The 19,320-nt window shown below is 37.2% G+C and overlaps 1 protein-coding gene across 2 annotated transcripts; it reads right to left on the bottom strand.

Moving 5' to 3' along the window:
* Positions 1-954: 954 nt before the first annotated feature.
* Positions 955-18,668, bottom strand: tyro3 (TYRO3 protein tyrosine kinase). 2 transcript variants are annotated; one of them, XM_047821098.1, is made up of 19 exons: positions 18,314-18,668; positions 17,408-17,591; positions 15,113-15,213; positions 14,055-14,225; positions 9,526-9,612; positions 8,707-8,819; positions 8,064-8,244; positions 7,188-7,330; positions 6,535-6,673; positions 5,912-6,038; positions 5,678-5,775; positions 5,476-5,571; positions 5,156-5,236; positions 4,964-5,056; positions 4,542-4,663; positions 4,177-4,286; positions 3,878-4,037; positions 3,324-3,460; positions 955-2,519 (listed from the first exon to the last, which is right to left on the bottom strand). In XM_047821098.1, the coding sequence occupies exons 1-19, from the start codon at positions 18,369-18,371 to the stop codon at positions 2,102-2,104; spliced, it is 2,619 nt and encodes an 872-aa protein (XP_047677054.1). In that variant the 5' UTR covers positions 18,372-18,668; the 3' UTR covers positions 955-2,101. The 2 variants fall into 2 exon arrangements, with proteins under 2 accessions (XP_047677054.1, XP_027028690.2); XM_027172889.2 differs by having other exon boundaries at positions 5,678-5,772.
* Positions 18,669-19,320: the final 652 nt, after the last annotated feature.

Below are 19,320 nucleotides of genomic sequence, written 5' to 3'. Positions count from 1 at the left end.
TGCGAATAAACAACTATTAATCCGATTGTACGGATTCAATCTTCTGTATTGTGCCATATATGATGTTTCGGTGGTTTCTTTCTTATTCTGTAGTTTTTGGCATATGCCAAGATGATTCACACTACTGAACTCGTATCTTGTGATTCTATTCACTAAAAGGATTCGCTGGGATTTTTTTCACTGATTCGATCATTGACCCTTGTCATAAAATGTACTGAACTTGCAAATGGTGTTTATAACCATTTTCACCAAAAAGCAGAATTATTTATTTTCTATATTTTAAAATAAAATATAGTTAAAATAAAAAAAAAGCATGACATTACCGTAACCACCTTTCAGTGCTTATTTTTAATTATGAAATATCATCAGTTACATTTTCATAAATTGGGATTATGCTTCATGCACAGATATAAAACTTTACGTGTTCCCCCTTCTACTCTTGTTAAATCAGTAAGAATCACATTGAGCTAACTGTATGACATGTTTGCTAATTTTGTCCATAAAAAACAAGATGAAGTTCAATCATATTCACAAAGTAGTTCCTTCAGTTTGTCCTTCACATGTTCCAGTTTGTTCAGACTCAACACCAAGTCTCATCAGTAAGAGGCAGATTCTTTCAATGCATCGAACCAATGACATAAAAAAACAAAATAATTTCAAAGCAGACAGATGCAAGTATTTTGCATGGCTAGAACTTAAGTGAAGTCAATGTATATAATTGACTTAGTATGATTTATCCTCTTTTAAAGATTTGTTCAAAAACAAGGATTTGTTCAAAAATGAAACAATACTAGCTGTCAAATGTGGTCTAGCAGCCGGATCAGCTTGATCTGTGTCATTTGATAGCTGGTTAAACCAGGCTGGATTTTTCAGAAAGTTTGTAAAAGGGACCCCATTTAAAATTCCGGTCCATAATATTCAACCAAATGTGAGAAATATTGAAAATTATGAGACTGCTTTAAAATTCATATTTATTTATTTTCAAAATGAGAACTGTGTTGAACACAAACATGCTCCACTTGAGTTGAGGATAGCACAATATTAGCTCCATTGTAACACTGTTTTGAAAAACTTTCCCATAAAACACTAAACAAAAAGAACCTGAAAGCTTTTTGTGTGTCAGCTGGAGAAAATGAATTATTTAGACTATTTACATTATAGTTTAGGGAAAGTTATCTGATATTTTATTATTTATTTATTTATTGCTTTATCTGATATTTGTTGTCTATATATCACTTTCATTGTTACATGTTCAAAGCTTGATCTTTATACAGTCATAGTTGAAATAAAAGTATTTTGTCATTTTCTGCCCTAATGTGCTCTAATTAAACAAGAAAAACATCAGACAGCATGACATAACATGGCCGCATCCATTTCTGACAAGGAATGTTAAAATTTCAAAAAAGACAGACATACCCTTTTAAAAGGTACAATTTCTAAACATTCAAACATAAATTTAAACTAATGAAGTAAGGGAAATGTAAAATTGACAGTTATTCTGTTGTAATAAATGACACTTAAAATAATGGGTCATCTTTAAAAAATGGTGCAAAATGTAACATTAAAATAACCTAAACCAACAATGTACATCTCAACACATCACAGCCCTTAATACAGAATACTGTAATGTGGACACTTAAATCATACACCATTTGTACAATACATAATCACCAATCCTGTGATAATGTACAAACTCTGCAATACTGGCATTGTAAACTCTTTCATCACGAAGTAAAAGCAAGAGATTTCTGACAGTGGAAACACATCAACCTTAATAAGAAACATTATACATACAGTAAATCAGTGCTCATAGTACAAAGTTAATAAACCAACTTATTCTCTGTTTAACACATTTTGCTTATAAACATTTATTTATATCTATTACTTTTGAAAACTATGCCTACTTCATTAGCTGATTGTAAATGTCTATTTTACCCCATAAAATAGAGTTCTATATATCATACATATCTCACAAATTCCTTCAGTTTATTAGGACTTGCTAATACATCAGCCTTTTACTGCTTTCCATGTATTTTTGTACAGTAGTCTGTGATTGGTTCAGTAATAAAAGGTTGTGTGTGTATATATATATATATATATGTTACACATTTATGATAACATCGTCTCCATCGTCTTTGATATCTTCCGATAGGCCATCCTCAGACCGTCTGCTCTCCATGTCAGTAGACCCACATGGGCCAATAATGTAGCGATAGTCACCGCCTATAGCCAGCGCAGCTCCTGAGGACACTACAAGCCAGTCTTTTTCATCCTCTTCCATATCTGTACATTGCCACGGCACACCCCACTGTGGCTCATAGGTGCTTGGTGTGTCGGCTGTGGCCCCGAGCCCTGAATCTGGCTCCCCGTTATCTTCTTTGAGGTTCACATAAAGCAGTCGCTCCTTTGTGGCCACTGGAGAAAGTTTAGTATAGAGACCCTCTAACTGAGCCACCAGTTGTTGGAAACTGGGACGGCACTTGGGTACAGGAGACCAGCAGCTGTGCATGATCTCATAGCTAAATGGGGAGAAAAGAAAAATGCTGCAGTGAAAGATGTTACATGTATAAGTTAAAATTACATGTATTGTATTTGCATAATGCATGCATATCCTACACTATTTTATTGTCAAATTTATTATGGGCCTCATGTTAGACTTTGGTCAGGATTTGAACCGATTCAGGCTTCACTGGCATACAGGCTTCACAATTTGATTTTCTCAGCATATTTTAAACAACACTACTGAAATAAAGACTCATTTCTGAATCAAAACAATGCAAACATTGATTCTCTCTCTCTCTCTCTCTCTCTCTCTCTCTCTCTCTATATATATATATATATATATATATATATATATATAATTTTTTTTTTTTTTTTTTTACAAATTTATTAATCTAACCAAAGGAATGACTGAAAAAATAATGAGCAGTAACATAAATAGCAGCACCCAAGTTCTAAACTTAGAGCTCCAAAGTCAGATAAAAATGTCAGAATACTGAAGCCTCCTTCTTGGGCACTGTAGATTTCTGTGGCAAGGGGCTTGTGTCATTTCAAAGTTAGTGAAGAGCTTTTTAAAATTGTTGTTAAATATGGTTGTAACCACATAACCATTGTAATCCAGAGCTATTATCACTTCCCAGTAAGCAAGCTCTCTAAGAATGAATGTGATCATGTGACCAGCACGCTCACTATACTGTACATTTTAACTCTATGAAACATCTGCTTGGACCATGAGTACTACGCGCATGGACAACACCTTCATATTTCAGTGTGTGATACCTGGCAGAGAAAATCAATGTAGAATAGTATGGATTCCAACTTACATCTCATCTGGAGATTCAGGTGGCTGTTTGAGCCTTTCACCTTTGATGAGGTATTCATAGACTTCTGAGTTCTCCACCCCAGGATAAGGAGTCTGTCCTCGAGCCATTATCTCCCACATGGTCACTCCAAAAGCCCACTGAGTAAAACAAACAATATAGCTGCAAACAATATTCTCCAACAGACTTTAAATTGCCCCAGATATTATAGGCTCTGGATACATACAACTTTGAACAGGATAAAAAATTAACTATCAATAATTGTTATGAATGATTTAATGCTATTTAAGTCTATTAGTTTATAATAAATACATGTTCTCTGTTGACATTACTGTACTGTAAGTATATAACTTAGATATATTATTGTTAACACACAGACTGAAGAAGTGGTGAGGTAAATTTAATTACATTAACAGCAGTAAAAACCCTACTCAAGACTGGCACATGATGACTTTACAATATGGTAGACACACTAATCATTCACAATTTTGGTATATCTACACTTATTTTGATGCAAGCATATTAAAAGGTGCTTCAGAAATAGACAGAAATATTACCACATCACTTTGTGTTGTATAAATGTTGTCAGCCAAACTTTCCAGTGCAATCCACTTCACTGGTAGCTTTGAGACAGACCCTTGCCTGTAATAATCACCAGTGTAGATCTTCTTAGAAAGACCAAAGTCTGCTACGCATACGGTCATGTTCTCATTCAACCTAAAACAGATCAGTGAAACAAATATGAGATTTACTTTGTTAAGCCGCAATTTGAAATATGAAATATTTTGCTGAATACTGAAGCTATGCATGGAAGCTTTATCTAACTGGTTAAAAGCAAATTAATAAACAGACTCACATGCAGTTGCGAGCAGCTAAATCCCTGTGAATTATATTTTTGCTGCCAAGATATTCCATTCCCCGAGCAACATCCAACATGAACTGGATAAGTGTTTGTAGGGAAAGGGTCTGTAGAAGACAGACATAGAAAAAGACTAAAGCATTTTAACTTGTTTCTATTCAAAAAGAAAAACAAACAAACAATGCAAATCCATTCAGACAGCAAATACGGAAATATGAATGCAAAAATGTTATCAACAGATATCAGCTGAATGAATGATTTTAGATGTCTGTCAGTTTATGCATATGAAACACATTATTTTAATGTAATTCGGTTTTACAGTCTTATTGCTGTTATTAAAATATCCACCAGGAGACACTCACAAAGGGTTCGTCCCCCAGACGGGACATAAGGAGGAAAGTATGCAGATCACCATGTTTCATGAAGGGAAGGATCACCATAGGGATAGGTAACCTTTGCTGGGGTCGTCTGTGTAGACTCACACCTATCAGAAAGAGACACATCCTGTAATTTCCTTCTAGTTAATGGAATAAGTCAGACAAGTACATTTCACTGTTTGAATTTAATATTTAAATGACTGAACCACATATACTATACAGCCAAATATTTGTGGAAGTCTGACCGACACACACCCGTGTGTGCCTATTCCAGATTCAGCCCCCCTTTACTGCTATAATAACCCCCGCTCTTCTGGGAATATATATATTCTCCACTATATTTTGTAAAGTATATAATGGCTCAAACCCATAAAGAGAATCTATCTGTAAAAAGTTATTTTACCAACCTATGAGCTGGATGACGTTGGGATGATGAAAATCCTTCATGTAGGCAGCCTCTTTGAGGCACTGCTCTATATCACTTGAAGAGTTTATATCAGCTGTTAAACAAAAATAAAAAAAGTCAAATAAGCACAATAAAAGTAGCCTAAACAAAAGCTAGGTTTCCTGTTGTCGTTATGAAAGAAATGCTTAGTTACTTTTCAGTACTTTCACTGCCACCTTCTGCACAGAGCTGTCCTCCATCTTAAGAAAGGCCTCACGCACTGAGCCGAACTCCCCTGTACATGGAAACAGATTTACCACTTATTTAATCTAATTGATTTAAACTTTAATAGTAGACTAATCAATGTTATATTTTGGCTGGCATGTGAAGGGCACAGAATGTTTTGAATACACACAAATGTTCCAGCCAAATTAATGTGCTTTGTTGCCGACTTGTTAAGCTAACAAGGCTCCCCTGTACAAAAAACACTCCTTTGTATTGAAATGGATGTGCAGGTATGACAAAAATGCTTACCTTTTCCTAGCATGTGCCCTAAGGTGAGAAGCCTTTCTGGGATGAGGACATCTTGCAGTTTGGTCTTCAAGTCATCGTTGATGCACAAACTGTCCACTAGAGGGAGCACAATACTTCAAATGAACACATACACTGAGTCATACAGTTCAGCAATTACAGTGTTTGTGTTTATAATGGCAATTGTACTGCCAATAGCACATACATGTGTGTTCTGGAAGCTCCAAGCCCTGCCTGTTGAAGGATCTTGCTGCAGTGAATGACACCACAGATTCCATCCCTGATGACTTGAATGCAGATCTGCTAGAGAAAATATAATTTTTGCTAATATGCATAACAATTCTCAGAAAATTAAATCACTTTAATTCTAATGTCTGCCAGTCACAGTCTTTGGCTGCATTTGCTTACAATTAGTCTGTTTCTGGATAGGATAGCTTACCCAAACTGAGATTCTTTGCTTCTGCGGTGTACCATGACTATTAGCAGAAGTCCCAGAATGGTGGCCACCAGCAGTCCAAAGAGCAGACCCACCCACATGTGCCCTCTTTGATACTGAGCCTGAACAGCTGGAATAACGATCCACAGTCAATCTTTTTTTTTGTGTGTTTGCGTCAAATTCGTTTACAGTAAGCACATGTTACATATCATATCTTTCCAATCAAGTCTAAATTTCTCATTAATGTCATAGGAAAATGCTTAGAGAAAAGCAGCATGAGTTCAAGCAGTGGTTTGGATTTACTTTGGACACAATATATGCGTTTCTAAAGAATGATAAAGGAACATAAATGTTTCTTGGCTAATTAGTTGTTTATGGTAAATTAAAACCATAACCTTTTACTATTCTACATGTCATTCTAAATATTTTAAATAATTAAATTCAATCTATGGGTAGTTTCATACAGCTTATAAAACATTTAATACTTCCTAAACAAGAAAGCACACAAACACAGTACTGACAAAAAAAAAAAAAAAAAAAGGTTTACAGGATTTACAAAGCTTTTAAAGGGTTGACATTCAGCAAATTGAGGTCAATGTACAAATTGAGGACAATATAAAGCTTACCTGAAGCTGGCATAATAAGAACTGGCTTGCTCAAGGGCCCACATCCTACCACTGTACAAGCAGATACTTGAAAAGTGGCATTGAAGAAACGAGCACCTCCAGAGACATGAGCAAAGTTTCCCTTAAAAAGCATTGGCTCCTTAAAATAAAAAATGTGAGGTGTAGTTAATAAACAGTGTTTTTAATACATGAAGCTTAAGCAAATACTAGTCAAGGTTTTCTGAAACAGTACTGTCAGTAGTGAAAGGAGGGGATGCAGTAGCCTAGTGGTTAAGGTGTTGAACTACCAATCGGAAGGTTTTGAGCTCAAACCCCAGGTTAATCTATCTGGACCTCTGAGCAAGGCCCTTAACCATAAATTGCTCAGTTGTATAAAATAAGGTGGGAAAAAAAAGTCTCTCTGGAAAAGGGCATTTGCCAATTGTCTTAAATTACATGCCACACCTCATTGCAGGTGTAGTAAATGATAGTCACCATCTCTGACTGATGGAAAAGACAACATATGGTATACAGAGGTTGGGACATTTTAAAGTAGGTATTTCTTTCAGGCACCTCTATTAAACAGGGCTACAAAATACACATTCCATTCTTATATAGCTTACATCAAGTGTGCTTTAATATGCTACATTTACTAATACTCAGTATGAAAGTACCTGACTCTCTCCTCCCACATTCCATTGCACCTTATAGGCCATCAGTCGTCCATTCAGCTCTTCTTCTTCAAGCACTGCCCAGTTCAGGGACAGCTGCTGCTCTGTCAAGTGAAAGGTTAGGTTCTTGGGAGCTGCTAAGGGCACTGCATAAGAGGGAGAAATAGACAACAGTGATCAAAGATAATCGTTTAAATACTTCAAGATTAAACTATCCTCAACATAAACATTTTAAACCTTCAAAAATGGTAATATCTGTAATGAGCAGTGGGTGGCAGCAGCGCAAATCCTGCATAAGACCAACATTAAAATGGATTTGGGACACACACAATAGTGCATTGTACCAGCAAGACTGGAATCCATTGGACTGAGGCCAGTCTTGCCAGTTTACAAACATAAACAAGATCAACAGAAACCCCTAATGCTCCTCAAACCATGCTCTGTCCACCCCCGACCCCCAGCAGCTGCCGGGGGCATGGAGCCCAATGCTGAGAAGGAAAAAACCCCCCAGAGCTGCTATGCTTCATCTGAAGGCTGTTTATTTACTTTCTAACAGCTCACTACATAAGGCTAATCACAGTCTAATGAATCCAAAATTAGATCAATGCATTTATGATTTGCTAAAATGCAGTATCTCGTCATTTGTTTTGCAATAGCTGGGATTAAAATAAGCTAAAATATTATGTCAGTATTGGAAGAGATATGAGGCCTAGATTCCTAAGAACTGAAATTCCTTTCAACCTTCCCCTCTGCTTCTCAAACATCTGTGCTACAGTAAAGTACTGGCAAACACACAAACACACTGTTGGCAAACACATGATTGGAAACAATTCAGTGTGCACTGATGATTCATCATTTCTTATCAAGAGTTGTGTATACCTGCTTCTGCAGTCTGAAAGTCCACCCAAGGAGAAAAGGGGGATGACCCAACCTCATTCACACAGCGGATTCTGAAGCTATAATTGGAGTGACTGCTGAGTCCACCAACTGTGTGCTGGAAGGGAGGCACTGTAACTTGCAGCTCAGGAAGCGTCACCTTCCTCCCAGAGCTCTTATACATCTACAGATTGAGGACATTCATTCATTCATTCATTCATTCATTCATTAAAGACTTAAATATTACATCCTTTAAAAAACTATTATACATTATAATTACATTATCATTTTATAAACACATTATAATTACATTTATAAACTTTTTATAACCTTTTGAACAAGTGAACTTTATAATGCAACCTATTCTAGTCTGAGAATTGTGGTTCTGTAACATTCACGCCCTAAACCTATGACATAATACTAACACAAAGTAACAGATGACACAGCAACTTCATGTCAAAGTCCTGTTCTATCATGGAGTTTCAGAACCTATAATACCTGTTAAACAGACTGCTAGTAGATACTACTATAAATGAGGCAACAGCACAGAAAGAGAGACAAACAGAGAAAGAGACAGACAGAGTGAGCACAGACCTGTTTACTGCACAACTATCCTATGAAAGATTTTGAGTGATAAGTTTTGTACCTGAATGGTGCAGCTGGACAACTCAGAATAACCAGTAAACCCTGGGCTCCATATGAGGGTCACATTGTTTGCCATCTGGGCAATTTGTATATTTGAAGGAGAATCAGGAGGAACTGTAGGGCAAAGTAGTTCACACTTGCATTTTAATATACAGTAATGACATGTAACACTTCTGCATCTTTTATACTGTACATCCCTTTTTGCACATTCTATGCTATTACAACAAGTAACAACAATATTTTATTTCTTTTATATTATTTCTTATTTAATAATATATGTATATGCACAAAAGAGAGCAAGCTGGATTTTCATTTCACTGCAAGTTATATTCGTTATATAACTCTGTATGTTACAGAGAAAGAAAACCTTAATTCCTGAATCAAATCAGTATGAACCAGTTTTGAAAACATAGATCTGAAGCATTCAAGAAAGCACATCAGAAATCTGTTGCCAATTGCTGTTAAACAACATCCCATCTACCATTAACTGGAGAAAGAATCGTTCATTAGTCAGTGAAAGCCATGGGGAGATGATACAGTAGACTTCCTGATTAAACATGCTATATCTTTATAACTGTATAACTTTAGCCTATAACATTATGCTTTAACCCATCATTGTACCTATAAGCATTATGTAGTCATACCTGTTGATTCCAGCTGCAAACATTGTAGGGGTGATCTACTTCAAATTCCTCTACAATATTTGCTGTGTTTTATTTTAAAATCTTGATAAGCTGTACAGGTTTTTTTTTTTTACCCATTAAGCAGCTCACAGTTATGTTTCTCAGTTTGTGTTAGATAAAAATAAAGCACAGCTTACCTTTAATATACACAGTGCCAGTCCTTGAGACAGAAATGCCTCTGGCATTTTTGGCTTCACAGTAAAATTTTATGCTTTTATTCACACCTAGAGAAACCAGAGGATGAACAGTAAGTGTGCATGTTAATTCATATCTGTTTGATATTGAAAGCTAAGATTAAAAGATCTGCTGAACCATACATGCTCTTCAAGTGGGCATGGCAAAGTACAGTTATGATGGAACAGATAATGGCTTACTCCACACATGTAAGAAAAACCCATATGGTAATGCACTCACTCCTCATCACCATCTAAAAAGGAAAAGGTTGTCTGGACACTATTGATTTCTGTAATGCATTTCACAGCAGGAAAGGAAGTAGGAGCAGAAAATATAGGATACTGGAATCTTTTAACAATCACTGACAGGCAAAGAGCTACAGAAGAATGAAGGGAATAAAACAAATGCAATGGAGAATGCATTGAATGCCATGGTGCTGTTTACCATTTACTGGCACCTCCTTAGTTTCCTAAAAGTTTAAACCTACAATGGTGATAACAGTATCACATCCCATCCTGGGAGTTCTGCCAGGTAGCTCCTAAATATATTATTTATGTTTCTCTAAAACCATACATGTGACATTTGAACTGTGGTCTGCATGCAATATTTATTCTGCTTGAATTTAATTTGACCAAGTGAAAATCCAGCACGTGTGAATCAAAACAGCTTAGATGCAAGAGGTCGTCTTGTCACTTGCATGTTAAACATATTGCCGCTAACCTGTAGTGGCCTACACCAGACTGTATGACTGAAGCCAACGAATGAATTGTGCACAAAGTGCAAAAGAATTATACCAAACTGTACAAAGCGCAGCTCAAGAGTTTGTGAACTGGAGTTGGATATTGAAGGGAAAAAGCTTGACCTGGCAGTTCAGTGGCGAAAGTTCAGTTCCTCAACACCAACCTCCCCGTCTCCCATTGCTGAATGCTCCAGGCCACCGCCTGCTCCAGCTGAGAGAACGGAGAGGTACTGGTTCGGAGCAGACATGTCTGTTGAAAAGTACTCTGAAGCCTCTTATGTAGGTAGCAATGTCTTAATTCAAGAAATTGGTATGAGGGTCATTTGTGTGCCATTACATCATGTATATTTGGAAACTGAGAATTTGTCTGGGCTGTTTAAAGTAGCTGTGCACTAAGAGCTACCAGTTGCAGGAGTTTCAGTCATTCTAGGTAATGACATAGCTGGAAATAGGGTTTTCTTCTTACCTGTTAATTCTCAAGCTAGTGACCAGCACTCTTCTCTGTTCCCTGTTTGTGTCTTGACGCGGGGCCAACAAAATTAATTCGGTGACGTACTTGATTTGTCAACATCCTTCCTATCTCAGGAGGAACATTGTAAAGAGGTTAGTGATAACATCGAGGTGACAAATGAGACAAATATCTATCCTGGCCCCGAGGAAGATTTGCGCATGTCTCGTGATCAGTTAGTGGCTTCTCAGCAATCCGAGGCTTTGTTAGGACAGTGTTTTGAGTCTGTCTATAATCATTCTGATGTGAGTGTCAGACCAGGTATTTTGTTGAAGATGAAGTGTTGATGAGGAAATGGTCCCCTCCCAGTTCTGATGATCATTGGTTAGAAATATTCCAGGTGGTGGTTCCCAGTTCGCTGAGAAATTATGTTCTCAACTTTGCTCATGATCATCCTTTTTCTGGACATGCAGGGACCCATAAGACTCATCAGCGTATCTTGCATTATGCCCCGAGGCATTCCCTATGCATAAGTCAAAAATAGTGGTTAAGGCCCTTATTAATTCACCACATGTGGACACCCTAAGTGTATACAAACCGATCGCGGGACAAATTTCACATCACAGCTGTTCTCACAAGTAATGCACACCGCAGATTTCTCACCAGCTTTCTAGTGCTTACCATCCGGAGTCACAAGGTGCCTTGGAGCACTTTCATCAAACTTTTAAAACCATGCTGGGCACGTTCTGTGTAGAAACTGGTAAGGATTGGAATGAGGGGGTGCCTCTTTTGCGGTTTGCTGTACGTGATGCGGTGGAAGAATGTCTTGGTTTTAGCCCGTCGGACCTTGTGTTTGGTCACTGTGTGAGAGTCCCCTTGAAAGCCCAGCAAGAACAGTGGTTGGCTGTCTTCTCCCTCTTTGTGAAAAACAGTTGTGAAGGATGTTCGGCCTTCTTTGTGAGGCTTTAGAGTTGGCAAGAGCAGGGGCTGTATTGCGCTCTTCACAAGCGGCTAGGAAAGAGCGGTATGACCGTAAGGCTGTCTCTCGCTCATTTCACTATTACCGGTGCCTGGATTCTCTCTCCAGACCCAGTTTGCTGGACCTTATGAGGTGAAGCAAAAGTTGAATCCCACTAACTGTTCTCAGTAGACCTGGTTGTAGACGTGTTACAACCCGTGATTTTGTGAACTGTATTGTGTTTTGTATGTCTGCTCCTGTTCTGGTTTTGACTTCTGCCTGTTTCCAATTCTGACCTTGGTTTTCCCTTGGATTTGTTGCTGTGGTTCACTCTTTGTATATCTGCAAATATTGCTTACTGTTTCACTGACAGTAGGGGTGTGGCGACCCTTTTTTCTTTGGGAGCGGGTTCCCTTTTGCCCTGTGTGTTTTTTGGTAGAGAGTCAGAGAAGTCCCACTGTATTTTTTATTTTCTTTGCTATTAGGTAAGAACAGTTACCTGACTATTAGAGGTTTTGTTTATTATTTTGGTCTGGGCCCAACCTGAAGAGACGCCTTTGTACCATTGTTTGTATATATTATTTATCTCTAAAAATATACCAATGACCTTACCTAGAAATTCTATTGTGTCTATTTTTTGCCAATGTATAAAGGTATCAAATCACTGAATCCCGAGCTATAACTCTGTGCAGCTCAACCCTAGACTGGGTTGTAACAAGCATCATAGAAGAATGAATACTGTTACTCTTTCAAAGGATCTAAAGACACAGTCTAAAGACACGTGCTGTAGGCTGAAAGACATTTCTAAATCATCCACTAAATGAAGCCATAACAATAAATGTGACACGTATATAAAGGGCAGATTTACATGAATTGATGGTTAGATTTCTTGTATATGTAAGTGAAATATTACATCTTCACCAATGATGCCCCCACTGTGAGCTGCCTTGATAGCTTGTTGCTTAAGTTTGTTTACGTAAAGATAACCAAAGTGTCAAAGACTGAAAAAGTAGGAAATCTCATATCACAAAGTTGCCAAAATATTGTTTTGTAAACCTAGAAAGTCTGTTAGTCTAGATCACCCAAAGGATCTTCAATGATTATGTAACAATTACAAATACCATTGAGGTATACACAGATTATCTTATGCTCCTGATACACTGGAGCCAGTGCACAGGAGCATAGGATACACAGGACAAAAATAAAACAATTGCATGCTTGTGGGTGCTAACAACGTGAGACAAAGGTATTCAAATGATGTGTTATGTGAAGTTCTCACTATTCATATAATGTAATTGATAAAAGATATGGATATTTATGTTTTTATCTTAGAAGCACAATTTACCAGGCCTTTTGGTGGAAGTACATTGGCCATCCACCCTCATTGAGAATAACCAACATCTAACACTCAATCTCGCAGTCTGCCTTCTTCACATCAAAATTGCTTTGATCCATACCCAATAACCTACAGCCATCAGACCAGTCAGATAAAATAGGAGTAGCCTAACACTTTGTTCTCTGTCTCTCAGGCAAACTGGGTCGCATTGCAAATCTTTACTGCACTCTTTGATGTTATCTCCTGGGTGAGAAATCTGCAATCAAATATGGCAACACTGCTACACAACCACCTCCTGTAAACAAGTGTTCTGGTTTGATGGAAATGAATCCCAAATTGTCCACAAAGTGATGTACAAGTTTCAGCAAAATATGGGATTAAATTTTTGTTTTCTGTGATCTCATAACGTCATTAATTCAAAGGTGATACCATACCTAGTGTGTAGACATTTGACATGGGGTCGAGTTTTCTCTGTTTTGGTCACAATTACCGTCAACTCAAACCCCGCTGCTAGATAAAGGTATCTCAGAAAGCAGCATCTTATGCAAATATTTGATTTAGACATGACCAGATGCCTTCCTGCCTGCACATATTGTCTGAGTAGGCCATAATGTGTTTCAAAAGTTTCAAACACACCTCTTATGACATTTAGCTTAAAAAAAACAGAAGCCATAGAGAAAACTGGGATGAGCTGGGAGTGTACTGCAATGCATATCTTTACAATAATAAAAGAAGACTGCCTTGTTCTCTTCAGTACACTAAAGAACAGTGTACTGCCATGGTTCACAAAACCTACGTAGGGTTTTTTTTAAAAAACAGCCTTACCTTTGACTTACAATCTTAACTTTACAATACAAACAGACCTATTAAACCTTCACCTGCTATGAGTTAGTCATCATGTGTCAGCAATCAGTCTTTTATATACCAAGAATGTAGATATATAATTACTTCACACTATTTAAAATCGAGCCTCACATTATATATATGTTTCTCAGGAGACCAGGGAGTTACCTTCTACAATGAGCACAGATGGGGAAGGCCTCAAATCTCCTTCTTGTACTCCAGCCAGCCACCAGAGCAACTGCACTGGCTCAGGAGGCCCAACAGCTTCACAAGTAAGGTTAAAGGAAGCACCAGGAAATGTAGCAATATCCTGGGGCTCTAATGTAAAGTGGGGTACACCTGAAGAGCAAGAACGGATATAAGAATTATAAGTCATCTTGACAAAATGCTGAACAATAGAACATAGAAATGAAAAGATATGAGAGATAAACTTCAGTCATACAAGCTATTAGAAATAGTAAGCAGTGAAAAGAAAAAAATACGTATAACAGCAGATTTGCAATATAGACGTTTTACAATCTCTTGTTTATACCCATTGTAGAAACAGTAAAATGCTTAACCTTGTGCTGCTCAAACTGTTTGAGCGTGTACATGCTGACTGGCACAACTGAACCAAGGAAACATTGTATTTAAGATCCAACTATTCGTTATGATGTTGAATTTGACACTTTGTTGTTGTAACTTTTACTTTTTTTCCTCTTCTGGGAAAAATGTAAGTGATGTTCTTGACCATTTCAAACCAAAGATTTTGAGTGTCTGAGATTTCAGTGCATCCTGAATAACTACACTTATAATATACAGTTAACTGATGTCTAGTGTTAAAGTCAAACTCAAAACAATCTCCATTTACCTTGACAGATATCAATCACACAAGATGAAAACAAAATTATGTTGGGATATGATCACTGGAAAAAAAGATTGCTTAAATGAGATTCAGGAAGATCAAAGGTTCTAGACATGTCATTTATTTATTTTAAAGCCCAAGGAAATTGTCATCCATATCAATCCATATCTCAACTGATTCATCTGTCCTTTGGTATCAGGAGGAAAAAAACAACTGCTCTCTTGGCATATTTATGAGTGATAACTTATAGCAAAGCACTCTAATGTCCGGTCTCTTTATAGAATACAGCTCTTTGTATTATAGATTTTCAGTATCATCTAACAGCAGTAATTATCTGAGCATGTGTAGCTGGAGAGAGAACAGACCCCAGGTATTGATTTACCTTCCACTGTGATCCAGGCTGGCTCAGAGGAGATGACGGTGCCATGATGTTCCACCTCACACCAGTATTTCCCAGCATCCTGCTGCTGGACTGATTTTACACTGATCAAATTCACAGAGAAAAAAAAGTACAATAAAACTGTGTCCATACTGACTTGACAGAATGACAGATACAGTGTGTTTACAACATTTTTAATCAAGAGAGGTGTACTGTAAATACTGTCTCACCATTTACACTTGAAGCCACATTAACAGATCATTAAACCTTAAATGATTAAATATCATTAAATATCATTAAACCTGTTGTCTTGTGCCTGTATAGGTCTTTATAATGAACTGACTAAAAACAGATGCTTTTTTCCTCAGTGTTTTATTCATAACTTGGCCTGGGATGGATCTGAAAGACCTGCCACGAGCTCTACGTCAGCCCTGATGCAAAAGATTAGCAGAAATGACAGCATCTGCTACACATACCCACATTCCCGGCAGCCTGTGCATTACTCACGACCAGCTCAACACATGGCTGTCAACTCTACCAAGAAGATGACCCCATCAGCTTACTAATCAAAAGTGATGCCATTTTCCAGGATAAAAATTGTGTTGTTTTTTTTGTTGTTTTTTAATACATGAGAGGAAATGTTCCTGACAAAAAATCCTATGCTCTGAGATTTCTTATTTGCAGACTCAACAGGGCAAAAGCTATGTAAAGCTGATTAAGCAGCAGCACCTCCTTTTCACTCCCACATTTTTCTAAGAATTTCTCTGGTCTGGTGTTTATGTTGCAACAAAAAAAGTTTTAAGAACGCCAGTCAAAAAATCCAATCGCCAAAAAAATCTGCAAATCAAAGCCAATTGAACAGGACTATAAGCCACCTGATAGAAAAACCCAGAATAAATGTCACATACCATTCTGCTCTGTGCCCTAGACCAGACAGAAAAACACAAGTGCAGTGATAATATATGAAATCCAGAGAGAAATATACTGGTGTTGGCAGAGGATTGTGGATGGGGTAGGGAAAGGGATGGCATACTCTCTCTACCCAGTCAATCCCCAATCAATTGTAAAATACCAGAAGGACAGAATAGTGGAGAACGGGCTGGAAGGTGGAAACTGCAGGTGAGCAAATTGAGGACATTAATGTGGGGAATCTTTATTATGTATGGGTAATCAAAATAACCACCCCATTCGGATATTATAGGGAAAAAAACAATACTATTAAAAGAACAACACTATGATCAGGAATGTTGATTCATGCTGTTGGTGTTGGTTTTGCTGGTCAAACAGCATAGCATTGCTCACTGATTTACAGAAGAATAATCTGCAACAACAACTATTATTTATTTACAACATCAACATTATATGCTCAGCTATGCCAGTGTCATCCCAGAGGGCTGTCTCATGTGGTCAGAAGGACTGCTTTATAACTTTTCTTCCACACCAAGGCCAGAATACAGAAAAGTGCTACTTGAGCAATTGCACACACTGATAATATACACTCAGAATGATCAGTATGTGCTACAGTTCATGGTTATATCAAGTACAGAATAAACCACTGCACAGCTAGACAACTTTTAAAAGATAATCACTACATTCAAAATATAATTTGTACTCTATATAGCACAATCATACCACAGTATAAGATTTGAGCATATTTAATATTCCTAATGTATAAGCCAACCGTCTGTAACAGGCATCTGAACTGATCTTTCAAAGGTTTCTTCAGAAGTTCATCTTAAGGGTGATAAATAGATGGAACCTTCTATTATGTCAACTAAAACTAAAACTTACACTAATCCTGAAACATGTCCAAATAGGAAACTATAAACCAAAGCAAACACGTGCATATGCACCATAAAGGCAATTTTAATTCTATAATTCCTGCAGAAAAGGGTTTGTGGCTTCTTAAGCAGTCTATCAATGTTAACCCTGAAGCTTTGCTACAATAATACTGCTGCTGTGAAATGAATTTTAAAAGCTTAGTCATGGTTCCTCGTCAAATGTTTGAAGTTTACAATTCATACCTATAACAAATCAACCTGGAAACTTTTGTGAAAGAAAAAAATAGACTCTAAACTCAATCACAGGCTGCTAAGCAAACAGAGTACTTTTTAATTATATCAGAAACACTATATCTCACTTTAAAACTGTAGTATAAAGCAAAGGACTTTTTATTAGATTTTTTTTTGTATAGCAAAGAATAGTTATCTTATTACTACTTTGTAGACATCTGAACTTCCTCTGGAGTGTGAACCGTGTAGAAATACAACAGAACACTTACACCAGTAGTCCTCTTACCTGTGATATGTCTCCCAGTGATGTGTGTCTACAGTAATGTACATCTGGTCCATACTGTACAGTTTTTCTCCATCCTTCATCCACAAGATCTCTGGCTCGATTAGGCCCTCAACAGCGCAGCCAAGACGGGCCATGTTACCTTGTGTTACGGTGAGGTTGGCCGGGTTCTTGGTAAACTTTAACCCTGACAGACAGCACACAAGCCAGATGTAAACCTTCCAGATGTGACATTTCTTTCTTGTGAGTTTAATACTGACCAAAGACCACAACCTCAACCGTCAAACTTTTTCCCTTAAAAATTTTAGTAAACGTTTGCTGCATTAAATGACATTTAATGTGCCGATTTTGTGAACCACTGTGGAACGACATTTCCTGAAACTTAGGCAGCTTTTGTATCCGATTTCTGTGCTGTCCATTGTGCCACAGCACAGTCCTTTACAGATGCCGAGTTCTGACTCAGACTAGCAGATGTAAGGCAAGTTGAAGTGTGATGAAAGCTCTTTACTGTAGCAGGACAGCTGGCTTCAACAGGCAAAACAGCACAATCACAACACACCATAAGTAACTATTACGGGTAACTATTATTGCTTCATGTAAAAACCAAAATGCGTGTAAAATACTCTTTTCTTTCTTTTATTTTTATACTACATGAAAGCAGGGGTTAACATTTCCATTTATAGATAAGTGTGTGGTTTTAATAACCATTACATCAAATCACTAACATCAGTCAAAAACATTTAATTCATTATTGTCTGTACATTAAAGACAACCTAATGATTAAGTACCCAGCAGTTGTTTACGACCAAAATGATTTGTTTTTATAGATAATGTGAACTAAAACTGATTCAATAAAGTAAAACATTTTAGTTAAACTCCATACAAACAAAGTCGACTTTATTCACTTACCTTGAGCTCTGTTAGCGTTGTGTAGAAGAAAAACTATCATCCACAAACAAATCCCCATTGTATCATAATCTAATATAAGAGATTTAAATCAGTTTGTTACTTTAACAAGGCGAACTGGTGCAGGAGCTTCATCAACAGCAGCTACACAGCGAGGATACCAAAAAAAAAAACACTTCCCCTTAAAATAACGCACGGTTTCATCGGTGTGAATAACGCGTTCCGTTTACAAGTTTACAAGTAAAAAAAACTCGTTAAAAAAATTCGTTAAACTGCTAACAAAGTTGTACACGAAACAACACAGCAGCTCAGGAGACTCCCGATTGTTTTTGCTCCTCGAGAGACAAACGCTATAAGTGTGAAATAGAAACTGACGCCCCCTAGTGTTACTTAAGAGTATCTCCAACCAGAGTTCCTGCAAAACAAGATCCAAAAACAAGACCCAAAGCCTGGTCATTAAAGACTAGAAACACACAGAATAAATAGAACAAGGCTAAAAGTCTGTCATTTTTTTTGCACCTAGCACATTTTGCTAGCTATTTTCTTCTGCAGTCTCCAGACAAGTAGGCTTATAAAAACAACAAATAATAATAATAATAATAATAATAATAATAATAATAATAATAATAATAATAACACTACTATATGCCCAGTGAGCTATGATCACAATGTGAAATCCAAACCATCATCAATAGACTGACACACCTATCCACAAAACAGCGAGCCAACTATTATACCTATTATAACTTGCATTTTTAAGGTGTGTGCGTGTGTGCGTGTGTGTGTGTGTGTGTGTGTGTGTGTGTGTGTGAGAGAGAGAGAGAGAGAGAGAGAGAGAGAGAGAGAGAGAGAGAGAGTGTGTGTGTGCTATGTCCAGTAAGTTTATGAATACATGATTTCACGCTTTTATTTTTTTTTTACTTGTACAGAATTTTTAGAATTTTCAAGAGTCAAGAAGCTTTTATTGTCATTTCAACCATATATAGCTGTTGCAGTACACAGTGAAATGA

The sequence above is a fragment of the Tachysurus fulvidraco genome, chromosome 12 (genome assembly GCF_022655615.1).
Source record: "Tachysurus fulvidraco isolate hzauxx_2018 chromosome 12, HZAU_PFXX_2.0, whole genome shotgun sequence".
Taxonomy (NCBI): Eukaryota; Metazoa; Chordata; class Actinopteri; order Siluriformes; family Bagridae; genus Tachysurus; species Tachysurus fulvidraco.
Note: the sequence above shows the minus strand (reverse complement) of the source record. Positions and strands in the feature narration are given on the sequence as shown.